This window comes from Daktulosphaira vitifoliae, unplaced genomic scaffold, assembly GCF_025091365.1.
Source record: "Daktulosphaira vitifoliae isolate Bord-2020 unplaced genomic scaffold, ASM2509136v1 Scaffold_1, whole genome shotgun sequence".
NCBI lineage: Eukaryota > Metazoa > Arthropoda > Insecta > Hemiptera > Phylloxeridae > Daktulosphaira > Daktulosphaira vitifoliae.
In genome coordinates, this window is record NW_026099572.1 from 1,102,462 (window position 1) to 1,125,332 (window position 22,871).

Genomic DNA, 22,871 nt, shown 5'->3' on the forward strand with positions numbered 1-22,871 from the left:
CTCTTTTTTGGTCTTCCTCTACCTCTTCTTCCTTCAACATTCTTTTCTATAACTATTCTTACAGCTTCCGATTCTTCTCTCCTCATAACATGATCAAACCATCTAAGTCTAATTTCTCTCATCTTATCCAAGATTGACACTACACCTATATTCCCTCTTATATGCACGTTCCTTATTCTATCTTTTCTAGTCACTCTATCTACTCATCCATCTAAGCATTCTCATCTCTGCTACACTCATTCTCTCCTATACTTTCTTGTCAACCGCCCAACACTTTGAACCATTCATCATAGCTAGCCTCACTACAGTCTTGTAGAATTTACCTTTCAACTTCATTGGAATTCTTTTATCGCATAAGACGCCAGACGCTTCTCTCCACTTCAACCACCCGCACTTAATTCTGTGTCTTACATCTTCGTCAATAGCACCACTCTTTTATACAACAGACCCTAAATACTTAAAACTCTCCACCTCTCCAATCACGTCCTCGCCTATTGTCAATGACCTTATTTCACCTACCTCCGTTGAAAATCTCATTAGTAAAATAATAATAATCAAAAAAATAATTAAGAAATTTGCTAATGATATAATTCAAATAATTGTATTATGTTAAATGAATATTTCTACATTGCATTAAGTCTATGTTAACAATTTCATAACTTCTACTAGCAAAATATTATATTTCGTTCAATATAAAGATGTACAATAAAACAAACATTTCATATTGTAAATAAGGATAAAATATTGTTTTTTTTTTTTATTATTGTTATAATTAAAAATTTGGCATCACTACATATAATAGTTATTAATTTTTTTTTATTATATAAATTATAAAATATTGTATAATACTCTATTAAAAAGTTTATTTATTTATAAACTTACAATAATGTGCCTTACTACCATACTCAAAGTGTGGTTGGGTTGGGTTTACATATTTTACGTACTATACATTATAAGATAAGTTAAAAATTCATATGCTATTTATTATTTACTAAAATAAAAACTCGAAATAATTGTTCCCAATTGAAAAAATAAAGTAACATCCTTATAAGGCATAAGTGATAATAATATATGAGAATATAACTAATAATTCAAGAATAATATGTTGGTAATTGAGTGGTTTATGACAGTAAATATAGTTTAAAAAATCTGAAAAACACTCCTTTTAAGCATATAGAACTAAAAAGTTAAAAATAGGTTTAAAACAATAATGAACAAAAAATACTAGTATTATTGTGAAAAAAAAGCGTCGGACGCTCAATATACGAAAAATATGGCTCAAAGCCTCCCCACGCTTTTTTTCACAATAATACTAGTATTTTTCGTTAATTATTGTTTTAAGCTTATTTTTAAAATTATTTTTAACTTTTTAGATCGATATGCTTTAAAAGCGTGCTTTATTAGTTTTTTAAACTATATTTATTTTTCACTTTTTAGTTTTTTATGACATCGCTATTACAGTCACGGAGTGTTTATTGTCAATTATCACTAGCAATGGATGTAATTTCTTTATTGTCAGTTAGTGTGTTTATAAACTCGCAATAATCTGTCTTGTTACCATTGATAATAAAGGCTATATGCTTGCTAATATCGTCATAAAAAACCAATTAGCTACCTGTATTTGTAATCCCTTATGTATTATACACATATATTAACTCAAAAAAATTTGAATCTTTAAATGTTATAATATAATATTAATGATACGCCCAATTAACAACAAACATATTTTACATGTGTACTATTGAATATAATCAATTTAAATAGGATTATCAAAAAATATAGAAATAAGAAGAAGAGGTTGCCGCCAATTAGGCCAACTTGAGTTAGTGATTTAAGTTGGGGCAATTTATTATCTATTATCATTTTAATCATACCAATCTATACTATTTGTTAAATATTTAGAAATATTACCAAAAACACAAAATATTTATTGAAAAAATAAAAAGACGAAATATATAAAATATTTAATTGAACCTAACGGCATTTTAAAAATAATGGAAAACTAAATGCGCATTCATAGTTTAAAAGATTAGATTAAATGGAAGAATTAGTGTCATATTTATTAAAAGAAATTTGGGCGTTCATATAGGGCTAACTTTAAAAAAAATAAATAATCAATAATTAATGATGACATTTTTTGTTTTTATTTTTTGCATAGGTTTTAATTTTAGTATTTAAATATAATATTTTAATTTATACTAGCTCTACAAATTATATAAATTAAGGCCTGTTCAGATTTGTTAGATGATATAACTGCCAGACAAAGGTGAAGATTTTTTTATAAATTAAACACTAAATACAGATTTGCATCGAAGGGTTTTAGCTTCGATACGAAGCTGAGAAAGTATTAATTTTACAATGATGTACTTTTTTTTTGTCTGTTGTCACTTTTTCTCAGTTCTCGCTGGACCGATTTCTTTCAATGATACGTCAAAAGATCACAAATCGTATTTAGTTGAAGACATTACCCTTAAAAATCAAAATATTCGTGGTTTTCCGTAAATGGGGTAAATCTCCAAAAAAATTAAAATTTTTAAAATCGGTAAATTCCATAATTTTTTTCTTAAAACTTCCATAACTTTTTCAAAAATTAACAAATCAACATAATTTTTTTTTATATTAAAACCTTAGATATTTCCCTTTCATTTTATATCTTTTTTTTAAAAAAAATCTAACACTTAACCTGCTCACAGAGGAGGATTTAATATAGCAACTTTTTTACAAAAACTAACTTCTTCAACTTGAATTTTGAAAATTTTCCTGAAATACTGCGTCTTTTAATTATATTTCAATAAAACTTATGCCATTTACTATAAAATTTAAAAAAAATTGCCCCGACAACTTATCTATGTGCAAATAGCTGCTGTATTTTTTTGTTAACATTTTCGATTTTATATTTTCAATTTTAAATTACTATAGCTTTTTGAAAAATGTATAGAAAATGTAACAATATTTTTTTATAAATAATTTATGTTTACTTCTTTAATTTGACATACATTTTTTTAAAATTGGACCATTTTCCTTTATACGGAGAGGGGGGGGTTGAAACTTAAAAATAAATGTAGATAAAAAAACTTTTCCACAAAAAATTAACTTTTTCAACTTTTAAAAAGTTAAACTTTTTCATCTTAACTTTTGAAAATGTTCCGGAAATAATGCGTCCTTTAAATATATGTCAAATTAAAGCTTACAATATATATTATAAGTTCAAAAAAACAATTTTTTCCAACACCTTTTCTTCTATGAGAAAATGGCCATCGAATTTAACGAAACGTGTAATTTTTATGTAAAAAAATCACTGTTTAACATAAAATATTTAAATACTTAAAACTGCCATAACTTTTTGAAAAATGAACAAATTAAAATAGTTTTTTTATATATTAAAACCTTAGATATTTTTCTTTCATTTGATATAAATTTTTTGAAAATCAGACTTTTTAACCTGCCCACAATGGGGTTAAAAACAATTTTTGCACACAAATATGCTTTTTTTAATATAATTTTTGAAAATGTTCCGGAATTATTTAATCTTAAATTAAAGCTTATGTTATATACTTTACTATGAAAAAAAAAATCAAATATAGATTTTCTTCTAAGTAAAAATAGCTACCGTATTCAAAAATGTTTGTGTTAAAATTCTGTGCTTTGTATTTTATTTTAAAATATCTTACAAGGGAAAAACACTGACTTTTATGAATATTGAATAATTTAATTGACATAGAATAAAGTTCATAACACTTAAGAAGTTAAACTTATTTAATTTTTTTTGCTTTTTTAAAGTCAAAAAAGTTATTTTTAAATTTAAATTAGATTGAATTTCCAATTTTATTAAATGACGAAAGCGACGAAAAGTTGCCCCGGAATCGGTAATACTTGTGTCTTTCCAATCTTACCAGGTTCGAATCCACCTGTTGCAATTAATATTTTGCATTTTTTTGAGTTAGAAATAATTTTTAAATCATTTGATTTTTATCTCATTTATATTTATTAACTTCAATAAATATCATGGATCCCATCACTGTAATCTTCCCTCGTTAGATGAATTTNAAATATCATGGATCCCATCACTGTAATCTTCCCTCATTAGATGAATTTTCAACCCTCACTTAACTTACTTTTTTCAATGATACGACAAATGATTACAATTCGTATTTAGTAAAAGATGATATTACCCTCGAAAATCGAAAAAAAATCCCGTAATAAAAAAAAAGTATCTTAACCAGCTTTATCCATACAAATAATTAAAATCATTCTTTTCTAATATTTTTGAAGTATTTATTGTCGAATTAGATTTGATATGATAAAAGTATTCAATTACAAAAGTTAATAATTTTACTTTGTAATTTATTAATTTCTAAACTCTATTTGTGTGTGCTACTACCAATCTATAATATTCCAAATTTTTTTGTAACATGTTGCAATATAAATCATAAATTAAAAAAAAAATAATTTTTAGTTTCACCTGAATTTAACGATTTTTACAATTATAATCAAATTTTATAATACGCTCAATTGAGTAAATCTTTTTAACAATTTTTTTTTATTGGTTCTTTTTGTTAAAGTAAATCATTGAAATTAATTAAGTTCTGAATATTTTCATTGTAGAATCTTTTTAAACACCAAAAGTTAATTAGAAATGAGTACTATGATTTTTATTTAAGTGATCTATTACGATAAAAATGTAAAAAAATTAATGAGTTTTTCTGATAAATTTACTGTAAATAATAATTATAATTATTTCATTTTTTTCAATTTAATAATGTCAATTTCAAACTTGCAAGTTGAGCTAAAAGTTATGGTAATAAATACATTTTTTTTTATTATAAACTTTCACTGAAAAGGACGAAATAAAGTAGGTTAAAAATTATTACTTTTAACATATTAAAAATCAAAATCAATTTTAATTTGAAAACAATTAATTATACAAATAATATAATATATAATTAAAAAATTATATATTCTATATTTGAATCTAAGTATTACTACTATTCTTGATATAATTAAGGAAATAGAAGTTACATAATATCACACACTATGTAGTAATATGGTTTCAGTATTGTAGTGATATTTATGCCTATGGTGAGAGCATCAATACCCACCATAGGTAAGAAAATTTTTTATAGAATGGAAAATTACATTCAGCACCCCAAATTATTTTTACCATTTGTGCTAATAACACTCAACATAAAAAAATGTTTAATATGGATATGACGGTTTCTTATGAGACGAAAATATTTTTTCTTATCTATTTTTTATTATAGTTTACATAACCATAATATGGGCAATACCTTGATCGAACGAAATTGGAGTAATAACTGGCTTTGTTTAAAAGTTCAACTATCCAATTTTATGTTTACAAGTATTAAACTTGTAATAATTTAATCTTAAGAATAAACTTTTACAGTAATTATACATATAGAATTGTCCCGAAATTCATTCTATTAAATCTTTACTGGTGATTATTATTCTTAGTCTTTAAACAACAATTGTAGTTTTTTTTTCACAGAATTATTCCCCTAAGAATAATAAAATTTATGCTATTCTTTAACTATCAACCAGTAAAAAATTATTTTCTTCCATCATAAATTTTCAATAAATATTTAATACTTTCAATAATTTTTAAGAGATATGAAACATTAAAAAAAAAATATTTAGCTAATAATATTATTTTTAAGAATATATTCTAAGGTAGTAAACTATAAAATAATATTTCCAAAAATATTTCCGTTACTCAAAAGAATCATTTCGACAATATTCTTTCGAGTCGACACTAGTATAGTTTTAAATCTGACAGTAATTATAATTACTATTATAAAGAGATTTAATAAGAAAGCGTGCACAAAAAAAATTGCTAGTTTAAGGTTAAAGAAGCAGACATTTTATATAAATTAAAAATTTTGTCACTCTTTAATGTAAATTTCGCAATTTTTAGTTTTACATCCAATTACTTATAGAAAAAAATTGTTAGAACGTTATTCATTCTATAGTTTATTAAAAACAGCTTTTATTTTATTTATTTTTGAATAACATAGTTATAACTTGGCTATACAAAATACTTTAAAATGGTTGTTTATATCGAAAATTGTATAATTTTTTGACTAATTTGACTCCTAACAATAAACTTTTTAAAAATTATATCTTTTATAGCCTTAAAGTAAATTATATTTGCTTTAATTAACATAAATAAAAAGAACGTAAGTTTGTGAATCATAATGAAAAAACAAAAAATTTGATATGATTTTAATATACCCAAATATATTGGTTAATATTTGATTTTTAAAAAAATAATTACCAAAAGAAAGTTGAATGTCTCAAATATTGCCAATAAAAATTTCGTTATGATTGTCAAAGTTTTAAAATAGTTAATTATTTATAAAATGTAAACTGAAAATATTAAAATCAACCATTATCAAATTTTAATTTTTAGGAACATTTGAATGCATAATAGGAATTGAAGAAATACTTTCAAATGTTAACATGTTAGCTTCAACTAAAAGCGATTTGTGATTTTTAGGTATCTAGAGCAAAATTAGTCAAGTATTAGTGGAGTATAATATGGTCTCATACATATGAGTACAAAGAGATACACGGCATAGTAAAAAAAAGCACTTTCTAAAATATGCATCGAAACTAAAAAAACACATCATAGTAAAACTCATGTAAAATCATAGTTACTAAGTAAAACACAACAACCTTTTTTCAATATCGTTTTCATTTTGTGAGTAATTAAATAATTTATAATAAACAGATTAGCCTATATATTCATTACCATCAGATCTTTTAATTGATACTTTAAAGCTTTTCGTATAGTCAAAACTGCATGAAACAGCATAAAAAAAATATGTTAAATAGATTATTTTGTTTGTACCCTTAAATGTTAAAAGTAGAATGATTGATGAATTTTTATTCTTTGTTTCTAATCATGTCATAGACATTTAAATTACAAATTTATAATACCTGCATTTATGTTGTTCTCTTGTCAGTTAAAAAAACTCTTTATAGTTGTCCCGAGAGTAATAAGTATAATTATTGTCAGCTATTGTTATTCATTAAGTTTTAACTTTCAGTCATTCAACCAGCTTGAAAATAATTATTTTTTAAAACAATTTTGTCATTATACTGTAATTAGTAATTTTAATAATTTATCAGTAATAATTTGGGAAGTTACAAGTTACACATACCAAAATTATTGAGTCTTTATAGCAACTAATTTATTCAAGAGACTCTTAAAATTCTAACATTTAGTTGTAGCAGTAAAAACTAGTTCAACTCATATTAATGTATAAATGATATAATCATTTACAATTTTATAAATTTTCAAAAGATTGACCTATATTTGGCGTCACCAAAAGTAAAAAAAGATTCGGCTATTTGATAGTTATATGAATTTTAATTTAAGTCTGATAAGTATCTCAGTTAGGATGCCTGCTATATAAACCGTTCCAACAGTTTACACAATCAGATTGCAGACATACGTGTCCTAGTTTAATTATGTATTTCACAAATGCTAACAAAACATAATTTTTTTTTACTATAAAACTTAAGTGATTTAGTGATCCTTCTCATATCACCAATCTAAACATACTGTCACATACTAATATGATATGTTGATATTGATTACTTAGAAAACCCCAGAGTATTAATAGTTAAAAATATACACCATATAAAGCATCTCTAGAAAAATTGACTTTGTAGAAGAACAATCATTATGTTAAATATAATTTAAATAAATGGAGATCACAATTAATACAATTAGCTAACTTTAATAGTATAACTCTATTAAATAACACAAGCTTAATTTTTATTACATGCAATACTTAAATAGATTTTATTTATTGAAATATAAAAATATAAAATTTAATTTAAAACCCCAAATACTTCATTTAACTCGAAAAATATATTTAATTCTACATTTATTTCATCATTTTATTCAAGCTATCTTTAAAATTATTTTAAACAACGATATTACAATGTACAAAAAAAAATAACAAATAATACAAAAAAATTATTTTAATTACACTTAAAAATTATAAAGGTACAAACAAAAAATTTTGAGTAAAAATCTAAAATGCACAATGACTACATAATTTAATTCAACTTTATGTTAAGTGTAAATTCGTTTCATTTTCTCTCAACGTTAACAATTTAACTGGGAATGTAGAAAATAATTTCTATTATTAGAAATTATGTAAAAAATATTTTTCTGTCCCTATTTTACTATTTTTTTTTATTATATAATAAATTGATACTTATTTGAATTAAAGCTAATATATCAGGACAATCAATAGACCCAGATATTATCTATTGTAAAAATTGAGAGTATAGTCATGTACGCCTACCAACTAATGTTTTCAAATTAAGGAACTCTAAAACCACTACACAAGTACCATGAAGGGCATGATTAATTTTAAATTTAAAAGCAAATTACCTTAAGAAATTACTTTGGACTTTCTCAAGATCAGAAAAAACTAACTTAGTTGATTGAGTAGGTTAATATACAATATTTCAACTTTGATGGAACTAATGAACAAGTGTTTAAAAGTAATAGGACATTGAAAAAAAGTACATATACGTTTTATAAAACTTGGAAACTTCATAGCATTATTTTTGTTAGCTATTTTGTAAGGATGAAAAACAATTGTGTAACAAATAAAACTTCTAAATCTTTTGATGTTTTAACATTTAAAAGGCTATTATTTGAGATGGAGTGATAAAAAATTATAGATAATATTTTCAAATGAATATTCAAAGCATTTATTTATGGTTAAATAAAAATCATTAGTTTCACACAACACATTTAAATTGCCAATTTTCTCAATTATTTTTGTATCATTGACAAAAAAATTGGTTGGATTAATTATTATATTTGGTAGATCATTAATAAAAAATTTTAATAATGGTGTAGATGGATTTCTTATGTATTGAAGAGAGTCTTTTATATACAGCAATTAATACACCTCTATCATTATTAAGATTAATATTTAAAATTGACTTAGTACATCTATAAATTAAATAGTTATTAAAACCTAATTTTGAATTATAAACATTTGGTGATAGACATGCTTCACTTAAAATTATAACAATTATAATATCAATATCAGAAACATTAATATTTAAAAGAAGATTTATTTATTGTTTAGGCTTCTAACATTTTAGTAATAAATTCCAAATTCTTTTGTTGATGGGGAATTAGTTTTGAAAAACACTAAGGAGTTTGAACACATCATACATTATTGAAGGAATAATTTTTTGTAATTTTGATTAAATACCATGATTGTCCAAGTTGAATTTTTAGAGAAGCAAAATTAACACCTAACAACTCAAATAATATTCTAACTGTATTATTATCAGCAATGCAGAAGAATCCATATTTTCTACAACATTAAATAACAATTATTGTTTACTTTCCCGTCCATTAGTTCAGATAGTTAAGTATCTTCGAAATTTTGTGAACATGGTTAGATTAGGATAATAGCTACTTTGTAACTTTAGATTACTAAAATTAGTTTTTATTTGGTAGATATCATCCTTTAAAGAAATTATTCGAATCTTAAGAAATGATAATTTGGCAATATATAAATATATAAGGAAAAATGTATTATAATAAATACAAATCTTTATCACAAAAATTGGCTTTGAAATATTTTATAATTTATATTTTCACTTGAAGAAGATGTTATTTGTCATGTGCAAAAAATTACAAGTCAATTTCGTCTAAAAGGTGTGTTTTTGCATTTAATAATTTTGATATGTATAAATCAAAATACATTTTTAAATTAATTTTTGCTCTTCAAAAAAAATTGCTAAGATTGACATATCAGCCTTAAATAACCACAGAAATGCAAAATATTATTTGTTTTACATATTAATAGGGTCATGGCGTGTTGCAGTGAATAATTCGGCCGCCGCCTTGTCGCTAATATTCAGCTACACGATGTGCATTGGTTCTCAGATTAGAGAACCTACGAAAGCTTTAACAGTAACACATATATTACTGTCTTACTGGTTCATTCAACTATAAAAAGATCGTGTCAGGTCAATAGCTAGTGTAACAATTCTGCCAACTTTAAAGTAGAACCCCAAATAATTGGAATAGTGGTTAAGGGATGATGATGAATTTTTTTACATATTCTTTGATTAATATTATTTTTGTTCCTAAATTTTTTTTAATTTGTTTCCAGTTTATTGAGTGGTATTTAAGGGAATATGCTTTATGAGTCCCTTATATATAAATAAAAAATAGACCATTATGATTGGTTAAAAGTCAGTACGGTCTTTGTTGCTCTCAACCTGAATCTTTACGGACACCTATGCTATGTAAAATTCAATGATGAAAATTTAGTTAAAATTATTCAAAAGACAAATATTCTAATGACTTATTATTTTAAGAATATTCATTAAATAATAATGCATTAATTAATACTATTATTTTAAATGTTTTTTTTTTGTTTTAATGTTTTGCGTTTTTTGGTTTAATATTTAGAAAACTTACATCTTTTAATTTACAGTTAAAGCTTACATAATAAATTGTTCATTTTATTTAATCTAAAATTAAAGCTAATATGTTTAGGAAAATTAATAGAAATTTTCTATAAAAATTTACTAATATTAACTAATTAATTAATGATTCGTAAATACTATTTTTGTAGATCATCATATGAGTAGCGCGAACGTTAACCTAAGAATGTTTATGTTATGATATACTTTTCATTAGAAGGTCGACAAGAAGAGCCGAATTTCCAACAATATTGCAATATTAACCTCGACCTGTTTTAAGGCTTTTACCAGCCATAGTAGCATAAGTTAGCAAGTAAATATTATTACGTTTAACGAACTTGTATGCTTACTATGTCTAAATTGATTTTATACTCGATTCTCACTCTCAGTATACTGCCGAATGTTGATAACAACCAATGTAAAAACCTTTGTCAAATTTACAACCAGAGATATTGATTGCAATACTTAGTAAGTTTAAATTACTGTCATTGTTTATAAGGTAATATATCATGAGCACAAATATACAATAAATAAACCTTAAATTGTTTTTTTCGCTTGTATAGAGTTATCCATGAGATTATGATAAATCTAATAATTTTTGATCTAGTAAATATTTTCCGTTATTTATTATTCATTATTATTATTGTACTTTGAAATATAAATATGATCAGAAATAATGTATTTTAATATTATATTATTTTTTAATATATTGAAAAAATAATTTTTTTTTTTTAATTGCGGAAAATTAAAAAAATATATCAAAATATCTATTTTTGCAATAGATTTTAAGAAAAAAATTAGTAGCAAAATAATTTTTGATATTTTGTAGTAAAGTTTCTACATTTTAAATGTTGTATAAATTTGAATATTTTAATGTTTATTTCACGATTTCTTAGGTTATATTTTTGGACTAAGTACAGGTTAAGAATTACTTGATTTTTTTCATGGAAATTATTATCGTTCATATAAAAAATTGTTATCGATACAATAATAATTTTCATGGAAAAAGTTACATATTTCCGGATGATAAAATTGTCCAATAAGAACCCATCTTTTTTTTTTAATCAAACTTTCATTTATTTGCATGCGTATACTTTTATTTTCTTCCCTTGGTGGGATGTGTTATATATAGATGTGATTTTATATACTTTGTGTAAATGTTCTGATGATGATAAATGTTTAATTTTTGTTATTATTGTTAAATTTCTATAATTGGGCTATTCCCGTTTTATACATAAAATAATACCTATATCCCTATAGTTAGCGTGAAAAGCATAAGTTTTTAGCTTCGATGCGAAGCTGAGAAGGTATTGGTTTTACTAAGATGTGTTTTTTTTTTTTTGTGTCTGTTACCACTTTTTCTCAGCTCTCACCGAACCGATTTCTTTCAATGATACGTCAAAAGATCACAAATCGTATCTAGTCGAAGACATTACCCTTAAAAATTGAAAAAAATTCCCTCGTTCCCCGTAAATGGGGGAAACCTCCAAAAAAATTACGAATTTAAAAATCGCTAATTTTCGAAATTTTTTCAATTTTTTTTACTTAAAAGTGCCATAACTTTTTCAAAAATAAACATATCAATATAATTCTTTTTTATATAGATGCATAATATCATTACCTTTCATTTGGTATATTTTTTTCATAAATTTAACCCTTAACCTGCCCACAAGGGGGGATTTAAAATGACAACTTTTTCACAAAAAATTAATTTTTTTAACTTAAATTTTGAAAATGTTCCGGAAGGTCTGACACTTTTATATATATCTTAAATTAAAGCTAATGTAATATGCTTTATCATGAAAAAAAAAAATTTCGGACTTTATCTTATCTTCATGGTGAAAATGGCTACCGAATGCTATTTTTGTGTGAAAATTTTCGATTTTGTATTTTCCATTTTTAACTTTATTATGCTATAACTTTTTGAAAAATGTATGAATCATTACAATTTTTTTATGAGAAGTAGTATTTATATAGATCTTTCATTCGACATACTGTTTTTTTAAATCGGACCATTTCCCTAAATACAGGGGGGATTCAAAACATAAAAATGCATATAGAAAGTAGAACTTTTTCAACGTAACTTTTGAAAGTGTTCCGGAAGGTCTGACACTTTTATATATATCTTAAATTAAAGCTAATGTAATATACTTTATAATGGTAAAAAAAAATTTCGGACTTTATTTTATCTTCATGGTGAAAACAGACATTAAACTTAATAAAAAAAATACGATTTTTGTAAAAAAATTCTTTTTTATATTTTTAACTTTATAATGCTATAACTTCTCGAAAGATGTATGGATCAATATAATTCTTTTTTTTGTAGATGCATGATGTCTTTACCTATCATTTGGTATATTTTTTTTATAAATCTGACTTTTTACCTGCCTACAGGGGGGGATTCAAAATGACAACTTTTTCACAAAAAATTGACTTTTTCAACTTAAATTTTGAAAGTGTTCCGGAAAGTCTGACACTTTTATATATATCTTAAATTAAAGCTAATGTAATATACTTTATCATGGAAAAAAAAAATTTCGGACTTTATTTTATCTTCAAGGTGAAAATGGCTACCAAATGCTATTATTGTGTGAAAATTCTCAATTTTATTTTTTACATTTTTAACATTATAATGCTATAACTTATTGAAAAGTGTATTGATCAATATAATTTTTTTATGGGAAATACTATTTTCTAATAATCTCTTTTTTATTCTACATACTTTGTCTTAATCAGGATATTAATAAGGAACTAGCAGTTTATGAAGCTTTTGGAATAATCCACCAATTTTTTAAAATTAAACACTATCTAAAGATTTGCATCGAAGCGTTTTTTTTTTATAGTGATTTTAATCACTGTCAGATATCATTATACTTGATCCAACTATGCCACGTCACCACTGTGCCGCGACCCCCCTGTGCTGGGTTTTTTTGTTCTATTCTATATAGATATTTCATTGTTTGATACCAAAAAATAAACACATGACAATTCAAATTTTTGACAAGTTAATTTTCTCTTGAAACACCGTAGTCCTGCAGTTCTTTAAGTATAGTCAACCAGTATAATCACTCGTTCAAACATTTTTCTAATGATGTTGATTATACTTGTAGTCCTGTAAAACATATAGAAAAATAAAATGTCTTTGAAAACTGACATATTATTTTTCTATACGATCTCCGATTATTGACTTGACTTACGGTTTATTAGTAATTTCAAAATATCTATGTTTGCTTCAATATGAAACTGAAAAGATATTGATTTTGGTAAAACCTAAATATAGGAGGATTTGAATGAAACCATCTACATATGTAATTTTTTTTTTTTGTAAAATACATACAATTTCAATTTTTTTGTTATAAAATCATTTTTTCATAAAAATGTATAGAATTAAATTTGATTTATTTTAATAAATCATAGTAAATAATATGTTAATAATAAGAAAAAATTATTTCTAAATAGATTTTACGGTCAACTTTTAATAGTTCAATGGGAATCCATTTTTTTTTTATTATTAATGAGAGAATATATTAAATTAAATTTGACTAGTCAATAACATTAATTTCTGTGTAGTTTTTCGTGAAGAATTTTAAAGAGACCACCCGCGTATTTAAATTAATTACATTATCTATTAAATTTTTTATTTAAATATTCAAAATTAGTCTAACTTATATAGAAAATGATTAGCAAAGATTCTAAAAAAAATTAGTATATCAAAACGTATGACATCACTATCATAAACAACGTAGGAAAAATCTAAATCTTTTTAATCTTGATGAAATAATATTTTATTTTATCTTAATTACTTTTTAAATGTTTTTCTAAACAGCATCCTTAATAAGTTTTTTATTATGTATATACTTTATTAATCTACATGTAATGAGATGATAAGTAATACTTACAATTTATAGATCTCTTCCAAAAATTATTTTCATTGTATTTTGAACACAATTACATAACAATTTATGATAAAACTATAAATCACAAATGCCTTGGTCAAAGGTTTAAGGAAGGGTGTTCGAAGAATGACGGAGTACCCCTTCTTATTTAAAGTACACTCTAGTGTCTCCTTTAAAGCGAATACTAAAATGACGGGGGGCACTTTAATTTTAAGCACTGAAGAGTGGAAAGCGTTAATGTAAGAAATTAGTTAGTTAGTTCAATTCTTTATACATTATATTACTAAATTTGTCATTTCATATTTATATATGTAGATACCTACCTAAATTGGTTACTGTTAACATTTTTTTTCTCCACCTTTTTTGTGTTATAGTATAATACTTAAAATTTAAATGACTATTTTACATTTATTTTCATAATGAATTTAAATTATGATACTGACTTTGTAATGTTTTGTACAATATTCATTTGTAATTAATTTTTAATGAAATTATAAAAATTATGGTTTGGTATTCATCTATTACTTTAATGAGGTAATTTTTTTTTACTTTTAAGTTAGTATATTTGCTTACTATGATCAATATCACTTTTAGCCTTTGAGGGGAGACAATTCGGTGTAGCTTAGTAACGCTGTTTATTTTTTAGGAACTATAGTCCCACATCCTAGTTTTTCCCACTTTAAAACGTATATAATTTAAATTAATTATCCTGTCTTTTTTTGATAAATCGATATATAAAAACATATTACGGTTTTCATTGTATAATAACTGATTTTCTATATATATGAACACTGTAAAAACTGAATTAATTTTTCAATGATATTTTTGCACAAAATGGTTGAATAAATATTGTATTTTTAATAATAGAAGGATATAAGAAACAGATATTTTATTTATTTTATCAACCTCTTGTGAAATTCCTACAAATATGGAGTGTATTTTTACGAAAACACTAAACAAAAACATTGACATTACATCATTAAGAGTTTAAGTAATAAGTTTAAAAAATTAAGTTTAATAGGGATCTAGTGTAATGGAGTTTTGATTAGTATTGATTAATATTAAATAATGATAACAATCGTTGTCGTTAAACGCTTTGATGTTGGATGTTGCATAAGAATAAATGTAAACGACATCAGTTTAGTAAAATAATAATGAACATAGAGCTGTATAATTTACTGGAAATACAATATTTAAAAATAACGTCGCACAGAATAACTGTCAGTTAGGCACTAAGTCTGGAGAAATAAGTATGCAAAGTAACACTCGGTTTACGGCATTATATTGACAATACGAATACGACAGCACAGTCATATAGAATAGTGTCACAAATATTTCTTCAGCGTATATTTGCGGCGGGTCGTTGTTGTTGTTGTTGGCACTGCTGGACTTAGTACCTTTTGCACACGGTTTTGATCAGTCAAACTATCATGTATTCATAGCAGAACAACGATAGAAAAGGATCGCGACATATTTGAAACAAACTAAATTGATTATATTTACTAAAAATTACATGAGACCAATTACTCATAGCTGATAAGTCGTAGGAACGTTTTTGTTTATTTTTGAATCATATTGTACACAAAAAAAAACATTAATTTATTTTTATAAACCATAATAAATATCAAATTTATTGTAAGAAAAAATTATTCTAACGTTAGATTTTAGAGGTAGATTTTAAAAAATATATAAAAACCTATTATTATTCATTTGCTATTAAATGAAGAATGAAAATAGATTCCCATTGAACTTTTGAAAGTTACTCGTTAAAACTACACTCATAAATAATTGATTAAAGTTATTAATTTTTTTAAATGGATAAGTTGAACTTAAAGAACTCTATTTTGATTGTTAAGTATGTTAAAAATTAATAATTCCAAAAAATAATTTTTATTAAATATTTCATAGCAAGTTCACTTAAAATTGTAGTAGAATGAATTTTATTTAGATAGTCTTTTGAGCAATACTGAGTTTTTTTTTAAATAAAAAAAAGTTTTTTGACCGAATCATAAATGTCGTACATAGTAGTAATAGGTTAAAAGATTAGATATACGCTTGAACGTTGTAATTCAGTATCTATTATTGTAATAAAAGGTGGTTATATTTAGCACATGTCGATTTCATAATGATTACGTATTAAATTATGGTCGTCAATTGAACATATACTTCATTCGACTGACATGATAACATAAAAACATAATCGATGGAAATGTCTATACTTAATGGATTGTCAGATCGCACCATTCTCTTGAAATATTTTGCGTGACCTACAACCTGGTGTACGTACTAGTATTTTGTCCTTTAAATACGCATACATTTTTATATTTGTAACTTAAATATATTTTATAATAGATTTTTTTATAATTTTTTATTTATTCTTAAATTTTTTACAAAACTAGTTAAAAATGTCTTCAAAAAAAACTACATTGATAATAATTTATATAAACAACAAATACTATAAATTTTGGAAATTACATATTAGTATTTTTAGACTTAAGCAACCAATCAGAACTATTACTAAAAAATAAAATCATAGTTATTTCCACGACCAACATGTTTTCAGTATCTATATATATATCAAAACATAATTAATGTTATTATTTTTGTCCTGATTTAATATCGCTATAGATAATTGTACAGTAAAACCAGCACATGCCCTCATTCATTTCATTCTTTGTCGTGAAGCTTGAAATGTATTAGCTACCATAATATTTTTATTTGGAACGACCTATGTGTCTATTGTTACAAAATCTCAGCCCTACTATTCCACCACCATTAATATTGAGATTATCTAGATGAAATTCTCTAAAAAATGTATACGATACACAGATTATTTTTTATAAATTACTTATGTAAGATACTAAAATATTCTGGCATAAAGCAACAAAAATATGTATAATTATGTTTCTTTATGCATATAATTATAATTAGGAAATAACAGACATGAAGTAACATATTCCAAGGATGACAAAAGTGTGAGCTAGCTACTCCTCGATTATTTCAATTTTANTATAAAAATGGTTAGTGTACATATTACCCGGGTAATGTGAACCTCATCCATACGAACAGTGTAATGTATACATTATCCACCTTAAATATGTAGTATCCAATCAATTTATACATTATCCGGTGTGCTGTGGATAATGTATTCGTATAACTATAATCGTAAACTTATAACTTCGGTAAATGGTACAGATTATACAAAGTCTTTCTAGTAGCAAAAACCAAATTATACTAATTCAAAAAAAAATTATTTATTATTATTACGATTAAACTATAAATTATATATTTGAACAATTTTACTATTTACTATTTACTACTTCTGCTTATAGACACTGCTTCTTGTGTTATATTTTTATACTTTTTTTTAACTTCAGCATTCATGCGGTGTTTTCCACCATGCCCAATACTCAAATGTACATCGTGTAGCACATCATAGATATTTTCATTAGTAATATAGTACAAAATGTTTGTATTACCTTCCAACAACGGCAATATTAATTTATCTTCTTCTCCAATAGTAATGAGGTCGTATTTTTTCAAAATTCGATATGCCTTGTTACTTTTTATTCCACTTGATCTCACATTTTTAATTTCCGAAACTATTTCATTATACTTAACTGCCGATAAATAAACTGAATTATTATTTTTTTCATTAACTATTTTATAAAAACATTCATAAAATTTTTCACGTGAAGTCATTTTAAAAACCTATTATATGTACGACGCGTGTATTAAGACGAACTAGCACTGTACTAAATATTATTGCGTGTGTTTCTTCATAAACATTTATCTACAATCGTTATTTTATCATATACATTTTATCAAAGTACTTTACCCACTCAGTCGTAGATAATGTGTAAAATACCCGAGTAAAGTACGAAATAAACGTTTTATAAATAGTATTTTTACTTTATCCAATAGGTACAGGTAGTGTACACATTACCCGGATAATGTGAACACTAACCATATTTTGTACTTTACCCGTAACACATATAATTATAATTAGGAAATAACAGACATGAAGTAACATATTCCAAGGATGACAAAAGTGTGAGCTAGCTACTCCTCGATTATTTCAATTTTAAATATAATAACAAAACTTTATTTTTTTTGAGAAATTAAATATCCTAAAAAATACGTAGACTCTGATTTAAAAAATTTTATGTAAAATATTTTCAGTTTCCTTTTTTTAATATTATTTTTACTTCTGTAACTTTTAATATTTTTCTGAAACAATGATAACTATGAATAACTTAATAATAAGATACGGTAAATCAAAAATTTCTAATTATGAATATATAAACATTGGAATTTTAAAGTAGCTCTCCTATGAAATTATAAAGCATAAAGATAGAACTTTCTTGTTTTTAGGCCGTGGTGAAGAGCAAACTCATATTTTATTACTAAGATGGTTTTACTAAATAAATTTTATAAACCCAACTAAAGATCGTGTTAAAATTGAAATATTATTGTATTTTTGTGATAAACTTATGCAACAAATGTCAACGGTATATTTATTATAAAATATTAACCATTTTATAATTTTTATTAATTTTAATAAGTAAATATTTCCTATATTTTTGTTACACTGATTCCCAAGAAATACTTTTTGTGAGAAACTCTTATGTTGACCAGTGTATAAGTTCATCTGGAATCTGTGATTTACCTTAAGGATCGCCCGAATGACCTAACCTACCGTAAGCGTTGAGGTCGTAGGATCCATTGTCTGGGTCGGATCCCTAGCTTGACGAAGCCTAATATACAGAGTGTTCAGTAAGTCAGGAAACGGGTTTCTATTGTTCTCATTGTTACAAACAATAGAAACCCGTTTCCTGACTTACTGAACACCCTGTATATAAAACAAGGCTACCAGGGGTGGTAATAATTACTATTAGCCACCCTGAATACGTTACTTATTCTGAATATTAAAAACAAATCAATAAATCATACAATTTTTCCGCTAAAATGCAATACTAGAAATAGTCACTAAATCTCTTTAACATGATATCCTGTTTAATTTTTTATTAAATATACTTGTAATTTTAGCTTCGATGTGAAGCTGAAAAGGTATTGGTTTTACTATGATGTGTTTTTTATTTATTTATTTATTTTTTGTGTGTGTTACCACTTTTTCTCAGATCTCACTTGACCGATTTCTTTCAATGATACGTCAAAATATCACAAATCGTATCTAGTCGAAGATATTAATCTCAAAAATTGAAAAATTTCCATCGTTCCCCGTAAATGAGGGAAACCTCCAAAAAAATTACAAATTTAAAATTTACTAATTTTCGAAATTTTTTCAAATTTTTTTACTTAAAACTGCCATAACTTTTTTAAAAATGACCAAATTAATATAATTTTTTTTATAAATGCTTGATTTGGTATATTTTTTTGTAAATTTGACCTTTTATCTGCCCACAGGAAGAAATTTAAAATGACAACTTTTTCACAAAAAATTTACTTTTACACTTAACTTTTGAAAGTGTTCCGGAGAGTCTGACACTTATATATATATATCTTAAATTAAAGCTAATGTCATTACATGACATTAATGTACTTTATCATGGAAAAAAAAATTTCGGATTTTATTTTATCTGCATGTTGAAAATGGCTACCAAATGCTATTTTTGTGTGAAAATTCTCGATTTTATTTTTTACATTTTTAACTTTATAATGCTATAACTTATAGTGTATGGATCAACACAATTTTTAATGAGAAATAATATTTATATCCCTCTTTCATTCGACATACTTTATCTTAATCAGGATATAAATAAGGAAATAGCAGACTATGTAGCTTTTGTAATTTTTTAAGATTAAACACTATAAAGATTTGCATCGAAGCGTTTTTAATGATAGTGATTTTAATCATTGTCAGATATCATTATACGTGATCCAACTATACCACATCATACCAAGCCGCGACCCCCCTGTGCTGGGTTTTTTATTACTATAATTTTTACATAGAATTATGAGAATAGTTTTTATAAGGCTGTGAGGGCTCACATTAACAAAGTATAATTTTTCGACATGCCAATATAAAAATACCTATGCCATAGGTCTATTAATTAAACTTATGAATTGGAGTATGCGACTAGACCCCATACAACATTATTTTAAGCTAGATTCGTACACAGAATAAATAACTAGACATATAGTTCTTATTATTCATAAGTAACACTTTTATAATTTTTTAGATTGAGAAAGATTTCAACGAATTTTGGGAGGACAAATAACTTTCTATTTCTATAGAAAACCGCAATTGCGAAGTGATAAATGTGGCTAATTATGTAAAACTAATAACTAGAAAATTTAAGAACAATACAATTGTTTAAGAAATTGCAGAAAAAACATTTAAATTAGCCTTTTACACGACTTATGATATGTAAGTAAAACAATGCAATAAAATATATACAAAGGTCTCGGGCCTAACTAACAATAATTAACAAACACAAATTTTGTATAATTGTAATTATGTTGAAATTTTTTTTTTAATAGTTATTCCTTCTTAAACTACGTTTAAAACATATTTTTATTATTTATTACTAAAACTAAAGAATATATTTTATAATTATTAATATTTTAAATGAGATATATAAATGCAGATCACACTTAATATTATAATCTACAATACATTAGGATTGAAATTATGATATTACAATGCTGAGTAGTAACTTAACTTTAATTATAAGTTACAGTAATGAAACTACTTATAAAACAATATTAATTTAAATGTACTATTGAAATAAATAATAATTTTATTTTAATTTCAATTAATTATTTAAGGATAATTCTGAAAAATCACTTATTATTTCAATTTGAGTAATTTATTTTAAAAGTTAACACTGCCCATTAGTGGCATATTTAAAATTTATACTGGGGTTTAACAAAAAAAAATTTCAAATGTCCATGTCATTGTATCAAAATTAAGGTATTTTTAAGTCTTTCATCCTTGACTTTTTTTCGCAGCAATTTCCCCATAAATAAAGCTAAAGATATTAAATTTAACTCAAATAATACTATTAATTTAAATTATATTTATTAATTATAATAAATTAGTTTAGATGTGAAGTTTAGAAGCCTAGTAACTTATTTTTGTGCTTGTCACCACATTTTCATAGCTCCCAGTGGAACGATTTTTTTAATAATACATTAAAAAATATCACATATTATATCTAGTTGAAGGCATCNAGTGGAACGATTTTTTTAATAATACATTAAAAAATATCACATATTATATCTAGTTGAAGGCATCACTCACGAAAATTGCATAAAATTAAGATTTTTAAAATCAGTAAATGTCGAAACTTCTTCAACTTTTTTTTTTAACCGTCATAACTTTTTGAAAAATAAACAAATGAAAATAATTTTTTTTTTATTTAATATAGTTTTTTTGAAAACCTGATCCTCTGCCTTCCCACAGAATGTATTCAAAAAAATTACTTTTATACAAAATTGTTCCGGAAATACTGTGATCTTAAGCATATGTTAAATTAAAGCTTACGTTATGTACTATAAGTTAAAAAATAATTTGTGCCAACACCTTTTTCTTGTATATGTAAACGAATATTCAGAAATTAAACAAAAAAATATTATTTTGATGTAAAAAATCACTCGTTTCGAGTCATGATATTTTTATTATTTATGCCTATATTTTAGGTCAAGCGAATTAGTCATATAGGAAGGGAGAAATACCCAATTAAACGGCCCCTTCTTTTATAAAAAAAAAATAATTTAAAAGATTTAAGTGATAAATATGAATATTTTGCAGCTTATAATGTCATTATAATAAGTATATTAATAGGAAGAGCCTTTCATTTCCAAAAAAATGTTCTAGTTACACATAAATTACAATTTTAATTTCTTGACTAAGATAATAATGAATTAACAAAGGTCAGAATAATTGAATTAATAAACCTAACTTTATACATTTATATATATATATATATATAACGATACTTACATTTTTTTTGTTATACGTTTGACATAGAAGTAATGAAATACACAACTACTTTTTTAAAGTTTTCAAGTTTGTATTTTAAAAATTACAATACAAAACATAAAATACTATATATATTAAATTCATACTTCATTTAATTCTTGCAATGTGCATTTATTCATGTATTATACTAATATATCACAAAATTAGTAATCGGAATATAATTAAGGAAATAAATATTGATGTTTCTCTTTCATTTGATATAAATTTTTCGATAACTATTTACCTGACCATACAAGGGGTACAAAAAAGCAAGTTTTCCACCAAAATCAATTTTTTCAACTTAACTTTTGAAAATTATATCCAAAGAAACTTGCTTGACTGTCTGCACGTAGGGTTGGATTAAGCATAAATAAGAATAATAATCAATAATAAATTTTTTTTCATTATCAATTAGAAATTAAGAGTAAAATATTGTTTTGTATTTTAAAATAAAAATGAATTTTTCCATTACAAATAAATTTATTGTTTTT

At 24.4% G+C, this 22,871-nt stretch overlaps 2 protein-coding genes across 6 annotated transcripts in view; one reads left to right on the forward strand and one right to left on the reverse strand.

Annotated features, from left to right (window-relative positions):
- Positions 1 to 10,827: 10,827 nt before the first annotated feature.
- Positions 10,828 to 22,871, forward strand: part of LOC126895889 (probable cytochrome P450 6a13) — a 37,347-nt gene continuing 25,303 nt past the window's right edge. For 2 of the 5 annotated variants that reach the window (XM_050668202.1, XM_050668198.1), the window contains exons 1-2: positions 10,831 to 10,965; positions 20,597 to 20,784. The gene's annotated coding sequence lies outside the window, so the exon portion shown is untranslated. Of the gene's footprint in view, positions 10,997 to 20,596; positions 20,785 to 22,871 lie in introns of all 5 variants that reach the window. The other 3 variants (XM_050668201.1, XM_050668199.1, XM_050668200.1) reach the window with 3 other exon arrangements.
- LOC126895902 (KRAB-A domain-containing protein 2-like) lies at positions 17,411 to 18,387 on the reverse strand. The gene is made up of 2 exons (XM_050668232.1): positions 17,704 to 18,387; positions 17,411 to 17,627 (listed from the first exon to the last, which is right to left on the reverse strand). Exons 1-2 carry the CDS (start codon positions 18,093 to 18,095, stop codon positions 17,516 to 17,518), a joined length of 504 nt encoding a protein of 167 aa, XP_050524189.1. The 5' UTR covers positions 18,096 to 18,387; the 3' UTR covers positions 17,411 to 17,515.